This window comes from Rhinolophus hipposideros (assembly GCF_964194185.1).
Source record: "Rhinolophus hipposideros genome assembly, chromosome: 4".
NCBI classification, from domain to species: Eukaryota; Metazoa; Chordata; class Mammalia; order Chiroptera; family Rhinolophidae; genus Rhinolophus; species Rhinolophus hipposideros.
The window spans coordinates 3039248-3052500 of record NC_138050.1 but is presented as its reverse complement, the minus strand read 5'-3'; the positions used below and the strand labels follow the sequence as shown (position 1 = coordinate 3052500).

The following is a 13253-nucleotide window of genomic DNA, read 5'->3' as shown; positions in this document are numbered from 1 at the left end:
ATAGTGATAGTAGATGGGAGGTTTTCAGTTTAGTTTGGTTTGATTTGGTTTGGGTTTGATTTGGTTAGTTACTTTTGTCTTTACTTGGCCATAAAAAACATCTGGCAAATCTATGTTTGTCCTCTACTTTTTGTTTTAATTGTACTGATGTCTGATATCCCAAAGTCTAAGAAGTACTGATTTAGAATCAACTGACAGACCCAAAATGGTAGAATTTTTGTCTGTAACTTACTCTTTCTCTGCCAAATGCTCCAGCTTCCTGAAGTTCCTTTCAAGAGCTTAGGAGAGTACCTGGTATATGATAAGGGCTACATAAGACTTAGCCATTTATTATTGTCTATACATTTTTCATACTTGTCCCAAGTATCTTATTAGGATGAGTTTAGAAGTAGAATTATTAGGTCAAAGTGTATTGGTGTTAAAACTGTGATAACCATTACCTAACTGTCCTCCTGGAAGCCTGGACAAGCCTCCCACTTCCTTGCACCCCTGCCGTTTTCTGTCACATCCAGACAGCAGAACTGGATCGATATACAGATGAAGAGGCACAGGAAGGCCTGCTGCCCTCACACCTGCCTGAGCTCAGAGCAGCTTTGGTCTGAAAAATCGCTGTTTGAAATAGGGAGGTAGAGGCGGGAGGCGAGACGAGGTCCTTCCAGCCCACAGTCACCCCTGCAGAACTTGTTCAGGCTGACAGCCACATTCGACCCCCTAAAGCAGCCAGATTCTATTGGAAAGACGAGCTCCACTTAGTTTGGATTGGACCTCAGGGTATCCTGCTGGACCCGGACTAGATGGCTGAGTCTAGACCTCTTGCTTATCATTTGGCCAGAAATGAAAAGGAGAGAACTCAGCTGTGGAGAGCACCTCTCCTTTACATTTCAAGGATAAACAGCCCAGCAAAAAAAAGGGCTGTTTTTCATCTTGTCATGTTGCTAATTAATAGGCCTGTATAGTTCGGGCCCTTGGTGGTGAAGATGGTATCATGATTCGATTGCATGCTGTGCTTATACTCACTTCCTTCCCTGCCAGCTCTCCATACATGAGACAGACGACCCCAGTGACAAGCGCTTCCTCCTGGTGATGAAAGGGGCCCCTGAGAAGGTCTTAGAGAAGTGCAGCACCATCATGCTCAATGGCCGGGAGCAGCCTCTGGACAAGAGCATAGCCGAGGCCTTCCACACCGCATACATGGAGCTGGGGGGCCTGGGCGAGCGCGTGCTGGGTGAGTACTTGGTGGCAGAACCCTTATGTGTCACCTGTGAGGTGCATGGCTGTAAGCCAGGTCAGGACACAAGCTGAGACAGGCTGACCCTCTAGCAGAGTAGCCGTGGCATTCACAGGACTCACAGAATAGCAGGCAGATAAGAAAATAAATACTACATGATAGCAGCGGGGAGGGTGGGGTTGCTGCCCAGTGAGGAAATCCTGGAACGATTCTATGGAAGTCAAACTGGGCCTTGAATGACATTTGAAGGGAGGTGGAGGGAACAACACAGGCCAAGCCCCAGAGGTAGAAGTGGGGATGTGCGTCATCAGTGAGGCAGTCAGCATGGAGTGCTGCTGCATGGTCGAGGGACGACTCCTCATGGGAGATGGGACTGGAAAGCCAGACTGGAGGTCCGTCCCCATATGGCGTGGTTAATGTGGCTAAGGAGCCGGGTCAGCGCAGAGACACTGGATGCTTTGCAGCAAGTGAGCTGGTCAGAGTCCATGTTTCTAAAGACTCATTCTTGGCGGGAGCAGGGAGCAGACAGGGTCTCAGTAGCAGGTGGCTGCCCTCAGTCAGGTGACAGGGTGGGAATTTGATCCAAGGCAATTGGGACGTGAAGGAGGGACCAGACACAAGAGACTTCTTGGAGGCAGAATTGGGAAGACTTAGCAACTGGTTAGGGGAGGAAAGTTAGTTTTAAAAAAATTGAAGTTTTCCACTTAGTGATTAGGGAAAAATATACTGTCAGTAAGAGAGACAGCAATGTTAGAGGTGGAAGGGACAATAGAAATACAACCACTGTGGCAGGAGTGGAACTGTGGCTTGATATCACAGAATACGTCCTGCTGTGAGAATCATGGGTTGACAGAGTGGCACCTCTGAACTACAGAATGGTGAATTCAAGGTAACAAGTTCATGGTCGATGCTAAGGCTCATTAAACATCAGGAAAGTTCTTGCTAGTAGAGATGGAATCTGTGGAATGTGTGTTTCTAAAGGATATTTGGGTTTGTAAAGCAAATAAAACCTATAAATGAGAGGATAATGCTTTAAGCATGCTTCAAACAACCCACAGCACCAGGCAATCTTGTCAGGGCCAGGTTGATACTCGTCTGACTAGAGTCACTCTAGAAACCTCACGTTTGACCTCTCAAAGTCTGGGCTTTACCGAAACGGGTAACACAGTGGGCCATGCTGAGAATACAATTGACCTGAGAGCTGATGAAAAAGTCACACTGTCTTGGAAGGCCCACCAGACACAGGAACTCCTTCACCTCAGCCAGTGAGAGCCCGACGCCGTCTGAGTAATGAGCAGTTCTGCTCCACTCCTGGGGCTTTTTCTCCCACACTTAATCTTGATTCGAGACTGAGCTTTGTACCATTCCCCTAACTCCCCAGATTCTTTCTCCCATTTGTGCAGTAGCATGTGTTGTTTCATCTGGCCTTCTCACCGCCCCCAGTCCTCCCAAACTCCTCTCTCAAGAGTCAGCTCCCACGTGACCCCTTCAGTGAAGTCTTTCCCAATTCCCCAGATGGCCAGAGCGTAGCTCCCCTCTGTAACACTCTCCATGCTCTGTTATGCTTATTTCTTTATGTCTCTGTCCCCACACTCAACTGGGCCATATTCAGAAGTAAAAGCTGTCCATACTTGGTCTTTATAGCCCTACAACCTAATGGGCACACAGTGAATTATTTTTGGATGAACTGTGTCTTTGATAAAAACAACATACATTATGGACTTGAAAGAATTAAATAATTCTGGTAGACTCTAAAGTATTGGTGAAAGAGTGAAGGACTGAGAAAGTGTCAAAATGTTCCTCCCTTTCTTGTGTCATTTCATAGCCTAGTTTCACTGACCCCCCCGCCCCCCAAATTCATGCCCACTCCAGGTTTCTGTCATCTCTACCTGCCAGCAGACAAGTTTCCAGACACCTACTCATTTGATGTCGACGCCATGAACTTTCCCACATCCAACCTCTGTTTCGTTGGGCTCTTGTCAATGATTGATCCTCCTCGATCCACTGTCCCAGACGCAGTCACCAAATGCCGGAGCGCAGGGATCAAGGTGAGAGTTCCCTTCCTGACTTAGGAAGCCCTCCATTTACGTTGCATCCCTTCCTACGAACGTTTGTCAGAGGAGGTAGTCAGCATTTAGGGCTCTTCAAGTAAATACCATAATTCCCCTTTTTAAAAAATATCTACTTTCACTGTACTAAGATTTCAGTAACTACAATGAAAGCAAAATAATTTTGTCTTTGTGGAATAAACAATAATAACTGCAGTGAGAAGCTATCTCCCTTTGCCATGAAGTAGCCATATTTTGCCCTAGACTGTGATTCATGATGAAAGGTTTTATTAATCTTGAGGACTAGCCTCCATAATCCATTTACCTTCATGATATTGACACCAAAAACTTCATTCTATTCCCACGTTAATATCAAGACATATTGAATTAACATGAGGTTGTCCCGGGTCGCCAGCTACCAGCCCTTTTATAAATACCACCCCGTCAAAGGGAAGAAACTTAGGAGCAAGGATAGATCCAGTGGGATCAGCGTGTCCCTGACCTAAAGATCAACAACTATCTATAAAGGCCACACCACAATCATTACTAAGCACGTTCTACCAGGTGGAGCAGGCGATGCTGAACTGCCCTTACTCTGGCCAGCCAAGGTCCACATCGTCCCTATGCCTTTCTCCTTGTTTGTGTTCTAGGTTATTATGGTTACAGGCGATCATCCAATCACAGCCAAAGCTATTGCCAAGAGTGTGGGTATCATTTCAGCCAACAGTGAGACGGTGGAAGACATTGCAAAACGCCTCAACATCGCTGTGGAGCAAGTTAACAAACGGTAAGGAAGCACAGAACCAACACGGCAGAATCTCAAGTTCTCCTCCATGGGAGCTGTGCTATTTGGAGCAAATCCCCTTTTCTGCCAAACACTCTATCATGGTGATGCGAGGCTGATTTCCTCCATAATTCATATATGTCTGTTCATTCACCCAAAATTTTATTGAGCACCTAATTCAGTGCCAAGCACTGTATTAATACCACAGAAATTACCCTTGATGTATTCCTTGTGTGAAATTTCAAAACCCAATGACGTAGATCTGAAAACTTAAGATCCTAATTTAGAGTGATAAAGGCTGAAACAAAGAGTTTATATGAAATGACTTGTCATCGATCCAGTTGTGTAAGCTAGAATGTTGAGAACCCTTTGGGTTCTGCGCACTGCCCTGGTGTGTATCTCTAGTATTTATCTACTCGATTGCTTAAGGGTAGCTACGTAAACATATGCTTTTTTCTTTGATAGGAAATAGAACAGCAGCTTCCTTAGAAAGACTTGGTTTTTCCTTGGGTTGGTTCTTTGCACAATCAATTGAGTACCAGCTATATACCAGGTACCATGCTAGACACTGGAACTATAGTAGCAAACAGACCAGACCCTGTCCCCACCCTTGGGGAGCTTTCCATCTAGATAGAGGGGCAGAAAAAGCAAAACTGATTGTGATGTGATGAGTGCAATGAAGGAGACACACAGGGGACAGAGGAACTGGCAAGGGGAGGAGAGTTAGCTGGACTGCTGATAATTTAAATGATCAAAGACTCTGTGCTCTCAGTGTGAAAATAAATGTCATTGGCTTGATTATGCTTTCATGCATAAGGGGGAATCGGGGAAAGACCAGTGAACCTCTTCTAGCTTACCCGAGCATTTATGCCTTTCAGGAATACAGAGCTGTCAGGTAATAATCACCAGGGCAACAAGTTACCAATTTTCATACGAGTTACTACACTGGACAGAAGAGTGGGTGGGTACTTTTGTGAATGTTTTCAGTTATCCACGTTATCAGCTTGGCTTCATGATCATATGATAACTAGATTTTTGTAGCTGTAGGGGAAACAGAACCACCCTTTCTTTCTTATCTTACTTTTGTATACATATATTTTACCAGAACTTAGGAAGACCTGTGGTTTGAGTCAAGTGCTAGAATTCCAATATTTAGCACCAGCAGGAAAAAACAGACCTGAAAAAGCTCATAACTTAAAAAAATGTAAAGAAATGGCCCACGGTGATTTGCAGCTGGAGCGTTTAGGCTGAGATTTGAAGGCTGAAATGTGGAGTTTTAGCCAAGGGAAAGCGAGGCAGAAAGACCTGTGAAGGCCTTAGGGCCATGGAAGGTGTGTGGGCTCAGACTGAGCAGTCCAGCGGGCCGCAGGGTGGGGGAGGCCCAAAAGCACGGGCTGCTCCTGGCCTCACAGACCAAGTTAGGGATTCTGGGATCTGCTATAAGCGCCGTGGACCACCTCTGAAGAGTTTTAGCAGACCTGAATAATCGCTAGTTTCTAGAACCTTCTTTCATAGCAGACAGTAGTGTTCTTCACAGAAAAATCTCAATAAATTTCCTTACATAGCTCATTGCATAATAGACACTCTATAAATCTGAAATAAACAATAACCAGGAATTGTTATCCATGTTTTGGCATAAGCTGAATTCTAGGACCCAAAACATATAAATAGGTGGGGATTTTTGTTTGTTTTTAACCCTCCTTTTACTTGGTAAGTAAAGCTTTGCCCAGGAAATACCACTTCTCACCCCTTCCTGTCAGGAAAAAGCTCATTGGCTTACTCCTATGGTTTGTTGTGTGATAACAGGAAATGGCCTTTTTTAGCCTCAGTTTACTGTCTTGAAATGGAGTCCAAAGTGTCCCCAGTACTTGTAACCCTGTCATCCACTAGAGTATTGGGTTTCAAGGATATTGGGTTCCCGGTGAAGTTGGAAGAAGCTTCAGCCCACGCCTTTCCCAGCACAGGGTTCCAGCCCAAGGCCTGACCTTTGGCCTCAACCAGTTCCTTCTGGCCTTCTAGGGACGCTAAAGCCGCAGTGGTGACTGGCATGGAGCTAAAGGACATGAGTGCGGAACAGCTGGATGAGATCTTAACTAGCTACCAGGAGATCGTCTTTGCCCGGACGTCCCCCCAGCAGAAGCTGATCATTGTGGAGGGCTGCCAGAGGCAGGTGGGTGGGCAACAGCGCCCATAGGACCTCCCAGTCCCTCCCTGTCCCACGGGGAAATGCAGGGCTGAGTTTCGGCTCCCAGATCAAGGCCGTGGTGCTTTTCAACCTCTCAAGACAGTTTCTTGCCCCTCTTTCCTCATCATCTGACATCTCCACCTTTCGGGGGCTGACCCTCTGCCGTCCTGTTACCCACCCACCTCATGCAGCTGCACACTCCTGAAGGACTTTCTGACAGTGAAGCATCTAGTACTGTGATAGGTGTGTGTATAGAAAGATTTAAAATGTAAGAAAAAGAACAAAACTATAAAGACATAAGATAGAAAATATGCAGTTATCCCTCAGTATCTGCAGAGGATTGGTTCCAGGACCCCCGTGTCCAGCCCAATGCCAAAATCCACAATGCTCAAGTCTCTTATATAAAATGGAGTAGTATTTGCATATAACCTACATTTGCATAGAGGACAGCAGCCCATGTCCACACATCACTTCATTTGCATGGAGTCAGCATAGTGCTCAGCACTTGGCAAATTCAAGTTTCACTTTTTTGAATTTTCTATTTTTTTTGTTTTGTTTTTTGGTTCCTGAATACTTTTGATCTGTAGTTGGTTAAATCTGTGGATGGGATATCTGTGGATATGAAAGTTCAACAGTTTCCCTCTCGTCTGCCACACACACTGGTTTTATTTATTTGAATGCATCTTGTTTGGAGCTCATTGTTCTCTATCTTTTCCCCAAACCCAAAATGGACCCTTCTTCTCTATCCAGTCGTCCTCACATCCTCGAGACGAAAGGGAGATGGTGTTCTTGACCAAGCTGTGACCTGGTAGTCCTGCTCACTCCCATTTTCTCACTGTGTCCCCACAGGATGCAGTTGTCGCTGTGACGGGGGATGGAGTGAATGACTCTCCGGCTCTAAAGAAGGCGGATATTGGGATTGCCATGGGGATAGCGGGATCGGATGCCGCCAAAAACGCAGCTGACATGGTCTTGCTGGATGACAACTTCGCATCCATAGTCACAGGAGTAGAGGAAGGTGCGTGGTCTGCCTCCAAGTGGTCTTCCTGAGAACTGGGGTCACCTTGGGGACCAAAAGCCAGTCCTATAAGGAGAAACATCTTTGCCTAGGCCGCCTGATCTTTGACAACCTCAAGAAGACCATTGCCTACACCCTGACCAAGAACATCGCTGAGCTGTGTCCCTTCCTGATCTACATCATCGTTGGGGTACCCCTGCCCATTGGCACCATCACGATTCTATTCATCGACTTGGGCACAGACATTGTAAGTAGCACTAAAGAGACCAGGGTTCGATAACCGCCCCAGGTGACAGAAATTTCAAAGTCATTTCCTTCAAGGGCAAGGAGTTGGACTAAATCAGTGCTCAAACTTCAGTATGATGGGCCCTGACGTTCTGCATTTCTAATGAGCTCTTACATGATGACAAGTCCACTGGTCCACCAACCACACTTCAAAGCAAAGAACTAGGGCTGGCCCGGTGGCTCAGGTGGTTGGAGCGCAGTGCTCCTAACATCAAGGTCGCAGGTTCGATTCCCACCTGGGACAGTGAGCTGCGCCCTCTACAGCTAAGATTATGAACAATAGCTGTCCCTGGAGCTGGGCTGCCGTGAGCTGCGGAGGTTGGCGTGAGCTGATGCGGACTGGTGCTGCTGCAGGCTGCTTTGTGCGGCCGTGGGCTACTGTGTGCTGCCATGAGTGGCCAGCAGCCAGCACGAGTGGCCAGCAGCCATCGTGAGCGGCTGGCAGCCAGCGAGAGCTGCCGGGACCATCCAACTGGCAATCAGCGACCAACTGCCTCAGCCAGGGGAGCATAAGACTCATAATACCAGCATGGGCCAGGGAGCTGTGTCCTACACAACTAGACTGAGAAACAACAGCTTGAACTGGAGTTGGTGGGGGAGGGGTGAAAGAAGGAGGGGGGGAAAAAAAGCAAAGAACTAGGGAGATCTGTCAAAGGTGAGGAAATTAAAAGCACTTCAAGACATGAGTTCTTTACCCTCCCGGCAAAATACACCATTGGTCAGGTTCAGCTCACATGCCTCCCTTCTCTTTTGAGAAGATGCAGCTGTCACCAGGATAGTCCCTTGTGCCACCAAGGGCTCAGTTGCTAAAGTGATAACCCACAGCCTCCCCTTTTACTTTTAAAAGGATCTGTGATCTGGAAGCCCCTCACATCAACACGGTAAGAAGCTGCAGTTATAAAGCCTCATGTTGACCTACAATGACGTTACCTAAACCCTCCCCTCTGCTCCTCGCACCCATGTCAGAAAGTTTCATGACAGTTTTTCACTGCCCTGACTTACACAGGCAAAAGGGAGCAGCCCGAACTCAGTGAGGAGAATGGCCCTGCAAATTGCCATCCCCTCTATTGCCTTATACAACATCAAGGTGACCTCCACGCTGCAGAGAGACTGGAACCTTACTTTTACCTTGCAGGGGAAGTGAGATCCCCAAAGTTTATAGTCAGATCATTTCCAGGCCCTTTAAATTTGCTCATTTTTCTCCACTGCATGGTTCTTCAAGTGTGGTTCAGGCAGCACCTGGGAACTTGTTAGAAATGCAGAATCTCTGGCCTCAGCCCGGACCTTGTGAATCAGAAAGTCTGGAGGGAGAAGTGGCTGCAATCTATCTTTTAACAGGCCTTCCAGTTGGGAAGACCTGAGAGAGAACCACTGTGATCCAGTGGCATGCCTAAAGAGGGAGGGGTTGGTAGGAGAAGTCCGCCCCAGAGGTAAAGTGGCTTATAACTCGCATCATTGTGTAGAACTGCCAGCACGTGCTGATGAAAAGCAGGTTGATTTTTAAAGCCAACTGTTCTTAAATTCTCTGCAGGCAATGCACCCTGTTTGCCTGTACGCTGGATAGACCAGATCCGTAACACACCACTGCCATCCATGACCCCACCCCCACCCGAGACCCCTGACTGTGCCCGTTATCATCCTGTGGGTAGAGCACAGTGTTTCAAGGGTGGACTTCATGGACTCTGCCCCCCATCTAGGTTCCTTCCATTGCCTTGGCTTATGAGAAAGCTGAAAGTGACATCATGAACAGGAAGCCTCGTCACAAGAAGCAGGACCGGCTGGTGAACAAGCCACTCGCCCTGTACTCTTACCTGCACATCGGTAAGCTTCCTACCTGTCAGTCAGAAACTGGGTTTTCCCTTGTGGGGTGGGGGGTGGGGTGGGAGAAGGAACAGAAGGACAATGAGGGCAGGGCCGTGCTGACCTCCTCTTCTCCTAGGCCTCATGCAGTCCCTGGGAGCTTTCCTTGTGTACTTTACCGTGTATGCACAGGAGGGCTTCAGACCCAGTACTCTCATGAACCTCCGGGTGGAGTGGGAGCAGGACTCTGTGAATGACTTGGAAGACAGCTACGGACAAGAGTGGGTAAGGAGGGGCTCTGCCTTCAACAACTTCTCACTGCCCTGCCCAAGCTCACGTGAGCTTGTTTCCCTGGATGGCCTTGATGACCCAGAGGAAGTGAAGGTTATCACAGGGCTAGTGGGCCCCTGGGTGACATTAGTTTGGCCAAGGTCACTTTTTTAGGGGCGAGTAAGCAGTCCAACAAGGCCCCTAATTGGTTGGGCCAAATCAATAAAGTTAGCATCTTTTCCTACTCACCTGGTTAAAGAAGAAAAACAATGTTTCTTTCTTTCTAAACACAAGAGGGTGAATCTGTCAATCTCAGAGAAGTGGGGAAAGAGAGTAGAGCTTCTCAGAACTGCATGGAAATCTTCCTGCAGTTATCCCCGGCACGGTCTCATTGTCTCCTTTCTGTCCACTGACAGACACGTTACCAAAGGAAATACCTAGAATGGACGGGCTACACGGCTTTCTTTGTGGGCATCATGGTCCAGCAAATAGCAGATCTGATCATCAGGAAAACCCGGAGGAATTCCATCTTCCAGCAGGGTCTCTTCAGGTACTGCCCGCATCCAACCACATGGATCTAACTGGGCCTCCATTGCCCCAGTGACGAGGGTCCCACTTGTACCACTTGAGGCACCGACTTTCCTGGACGCTGGGCATGACGCCCTGAGCCATGGGAACCGAGGATCTTTATGCTTTCATGTTTCTTGCAGAAATAAAGTCATCTGGGTGGGGATTGCCTCACAAATTATCATCGCCCTCATCCTCTCCTGTGGCCTCGGAAGTATCACAGCCCTGAATTTCACCATGCTCCGGTGAGTTCCTTCAACAGTGGGGAGGAAAGGGCCAGCCTTGCTGCGAGCTGTCACAGCCTCAATAAACATTGTCTTTCAGAAGAGGCAAAACCGATTCAGTTCTCTACTAGTTCAAAGCTTCAACCTGCTAGATTTCCCCGGAAGAGGAAATGGGTTTCCCACACCTCACTATCCCATCTCGGCCCTCATCCAACAGGTCACCTCTAAGGCAGATGTTCCTTTTAGTGGTCACAACCCAGGTTAAATAAGAAGCTTTCCAGCTTTATGTTGTGTGACCCAGTGGACCTGTTGTTCTTTCCAGTGAGGCAGGGACACGAACCAGAGCAGGGGGGGAGCGGGGGCGGGGGGCTCTGCTGCTTGGTGGGGTCTGGGCCCTTCCTTGGATGCGTTTGGGCTCACCTTCCCCTCTGCTTCCAGGCCTCAGTACTGGTTTGTGGCTGTGCCGCACGCCATTCTCATCTGGGTGTATGACGAGATGCGGAAACTCTTCATCAGACTTTACCCTGGAAGTAAGTGTAGGGTGATCTTTGAGACCCTGCTTATCCACTTTGACAAGCTGCCCATTTCTAATTTACTTTTTCTACCTCTGCAGGCTGGTGGGATAAGAACATGTATTATTAAGACCACCTCACTTCCCAAGCCTCCCGCCAGCAAACTGGGGACTTCCTCTCCATTGTGTGGCCACTCGCCCAGACTGATGTCACTGCAGCACGTGTCATCAGAATGCACATGGGAGAAGGAGGCGGACCATGTGAAAGACACTCCCAGATGTTTTCTACTTCAGAGCAGATATTTAACTGTGTATATGTAATTTTCATCTCTAGATCTATCTCCTTATTTTAACAGATGTGAATTTCAAGGTAATGGTGTAGGGAAGAATGACGTGTTTATATGTACATAAAGCTCACTCGTGTGAAATAGTCTTGGATAATCCAGACATCTGCTGGGGTCTCCCTGCTCCATAAGCCGTAGATAGGAATGTTCTGACCTCCGTTCACCCTGTTACAAGTCCAACGACCTCCCAAAGATTTCTGTGAATTCCCCGAAAACTTACATTTTCATAGTTACTTTGCTCAGAAAAGGCTGGTTCAGCTGACAGTTTGCAAGAGATGGAAGTGACATCACAGCAACATGGCCAACCTCAGTTTTGAAAAACTCTGAGATCCTTCTTAAAGGTCCACAGCTACCTGGCTATACTTCCTCACCCATCCTTCGTGCCCTCCCTCTTCCAGGGGGACTCCCTCCCTTCCACACTGCGTTCCACCCCCACTACCAACTCCTCCAAAAGGGATCTCCAACTCCATCTTGCATGTCTTGCTCCAGTTGCTCCCCTGACCCAAAGAGGTTTTCATCTCCTAGGATGCAACCTCAGTAGAACTGTTGTGGTTTAAAGCAGTAATATTTATTTCTTGTCAAACACTCACAAAGCACTCTCCAGAACTCATTTTACGTCTATCATGTTTCCTGCCTTGACTTAGGTTGGTTCATGTGTGACACACACACATTGACAGCCCCAGAGAGGCCTCATTTTTAAGTAAAAGGTGTTTTATAAAACCAGGTCTCGTGGTGTTCTAATTAATTTGAGGTTTTCTAAAGTGTAGAGCATAGGTCACACACACGCACACAAATGAGATGTGATTTCAATTTTTTTGTTTCCTTTAGTAATTTTACTTTTCTATGGATGGTCTGAAAATAGAGGATTTTCCTTCTGAACTCTGCCCTCACCAGCATCCCCAACCTGTACACCACCCGGTCTCTGATGGGACCACACTTTTAAGTCAGGATTTCTATGGGAGGATACAGCTTTTATCAGCAGTACCCTAGGGAAACTAGTGTTCACAGCCTTTCCATTAACAACACACCAGCACAAACTGAATGGACCGAGCTTGAAAATTACATTTGGTTAACCATTTTCCATTTAGACACAAATATTCTGCTGCTGGCGGATCGAGGGCAATGTCTGCAAACAGGAAATGGGGGACTTAGAGCCACGGTTCTCTACCTTCTCCTTAGGGGTCACATTTAGAAGTATGAAAGAAGCCAGGGGTGCAGCATTGGAACTGTAAATAGATAATGTGCGGTGTGTATTGTACGTGTATATTTCAGTTTAGAAAATGCTGCTATTCTCGTGGGTTTTTATCTATATTTTCAGCCACAAATATCACAGTTATCCCTTGACTAATCTCATCTCAGTAGTTCCAGTGAACTGGAAACCCTCCAGGGCAGCATCACCATAACCTCATTCCAGCCTCAACAAGGCTGGAATTCCCTCTAAACTTCAACTAGAACGGATCTGTGCTCACCGTTTTTCCTGCCAGGCTGTCTGGGTGCTCCTGGCCTTGACGGTGGAAGGCTCTTGGTCCTGCTAGAGCCAGCCAGAGGAGACTGTAAATACAGCACAAAACTGCCAAGGGTTTCACCTGGGATTGGATTCAGTTTGAAAGGAATTAAATTTGAAATGGAAGTCTCTTCATAGCAGGAACCTCGTCTGCAGAAACTTTCATACTGTACATACCTGCTCTTGCAAAAAGCAGACAGAAATGAGATGTGCATACCAAGTCGCTTCATTAGGTTGTAAACAGCAAAAGGCAATCAAGTCCCACATCAGAGGTGTTTTTTTGGAGGGACTACTTCAGGGACCCACTAAGGCCTAGATACTTTTTAGAAGAATAAGAGTTAATTTAAATCTAATTGGTGTGGCAGAGTAACTCAGAGATAAAGATGAGGCTGGATTTACAGAGTCTTTTTTGTTGTTGAAACAATCTATGTTTTATTCCGATTATAAAATTGCACGTTATTTAATAAAATTTGGAATTTTGAAGG

General features: G+C 47.0%; 1 protein-coding gene across 1 annotated transcript in view; it reads left to right on the top strand.

The window, feature by feature from the left end:
- Window positions 1–13253, top strand: part of ATP12A (ATPase H+/K+ transporting non-gastric alpha2 subunit) — a gene marked incomplete at its 5' end in the record, with an annotated part of 28681 nt that extends 15428 nt beyond the window's left edge. The window contains 12 exons of the mRNA XM_081046131.1: window positions 1033–1225; window positions 3101–3276; window positions 3927–4063; window positions 6080–6230; window positions 7095–7263; window positions 7356–7510; window positions 9246–9369; window positions 9488–9633; window positions 10035–10168; window positions 10329–10430; window positions 10848–10939; window positions 11023–13253. Of these exons, the coding sequence (XP_080902257.1) occupies window positions 1033–1225; window positions 3101–3276; window positions 3927–4063; window positions 6080–6230; window positions 7095–7263; window positions 7356–7510; window positions 9246–9369; window positions 9488–9633; window positions 10035–10168; window positions 10329–10430; window positions 10848–10939; window positions 11023–11051 (1608 nt within the window). The 3' untranslated portion in view covers window positions 11052–13253. The remainder of the gene's footprint in view (window positions 1–1032; window positions 1226–3100; window positions 3277–3926; window positions 4064–6079; window positions 6231–7094; window positions 7264–7355; window positions 7511–9245; window positions 9370–9487; window positions 9634–10034; window positions 10169–10328; window positions 10431–10847; window positions 10940–11022) is intronic.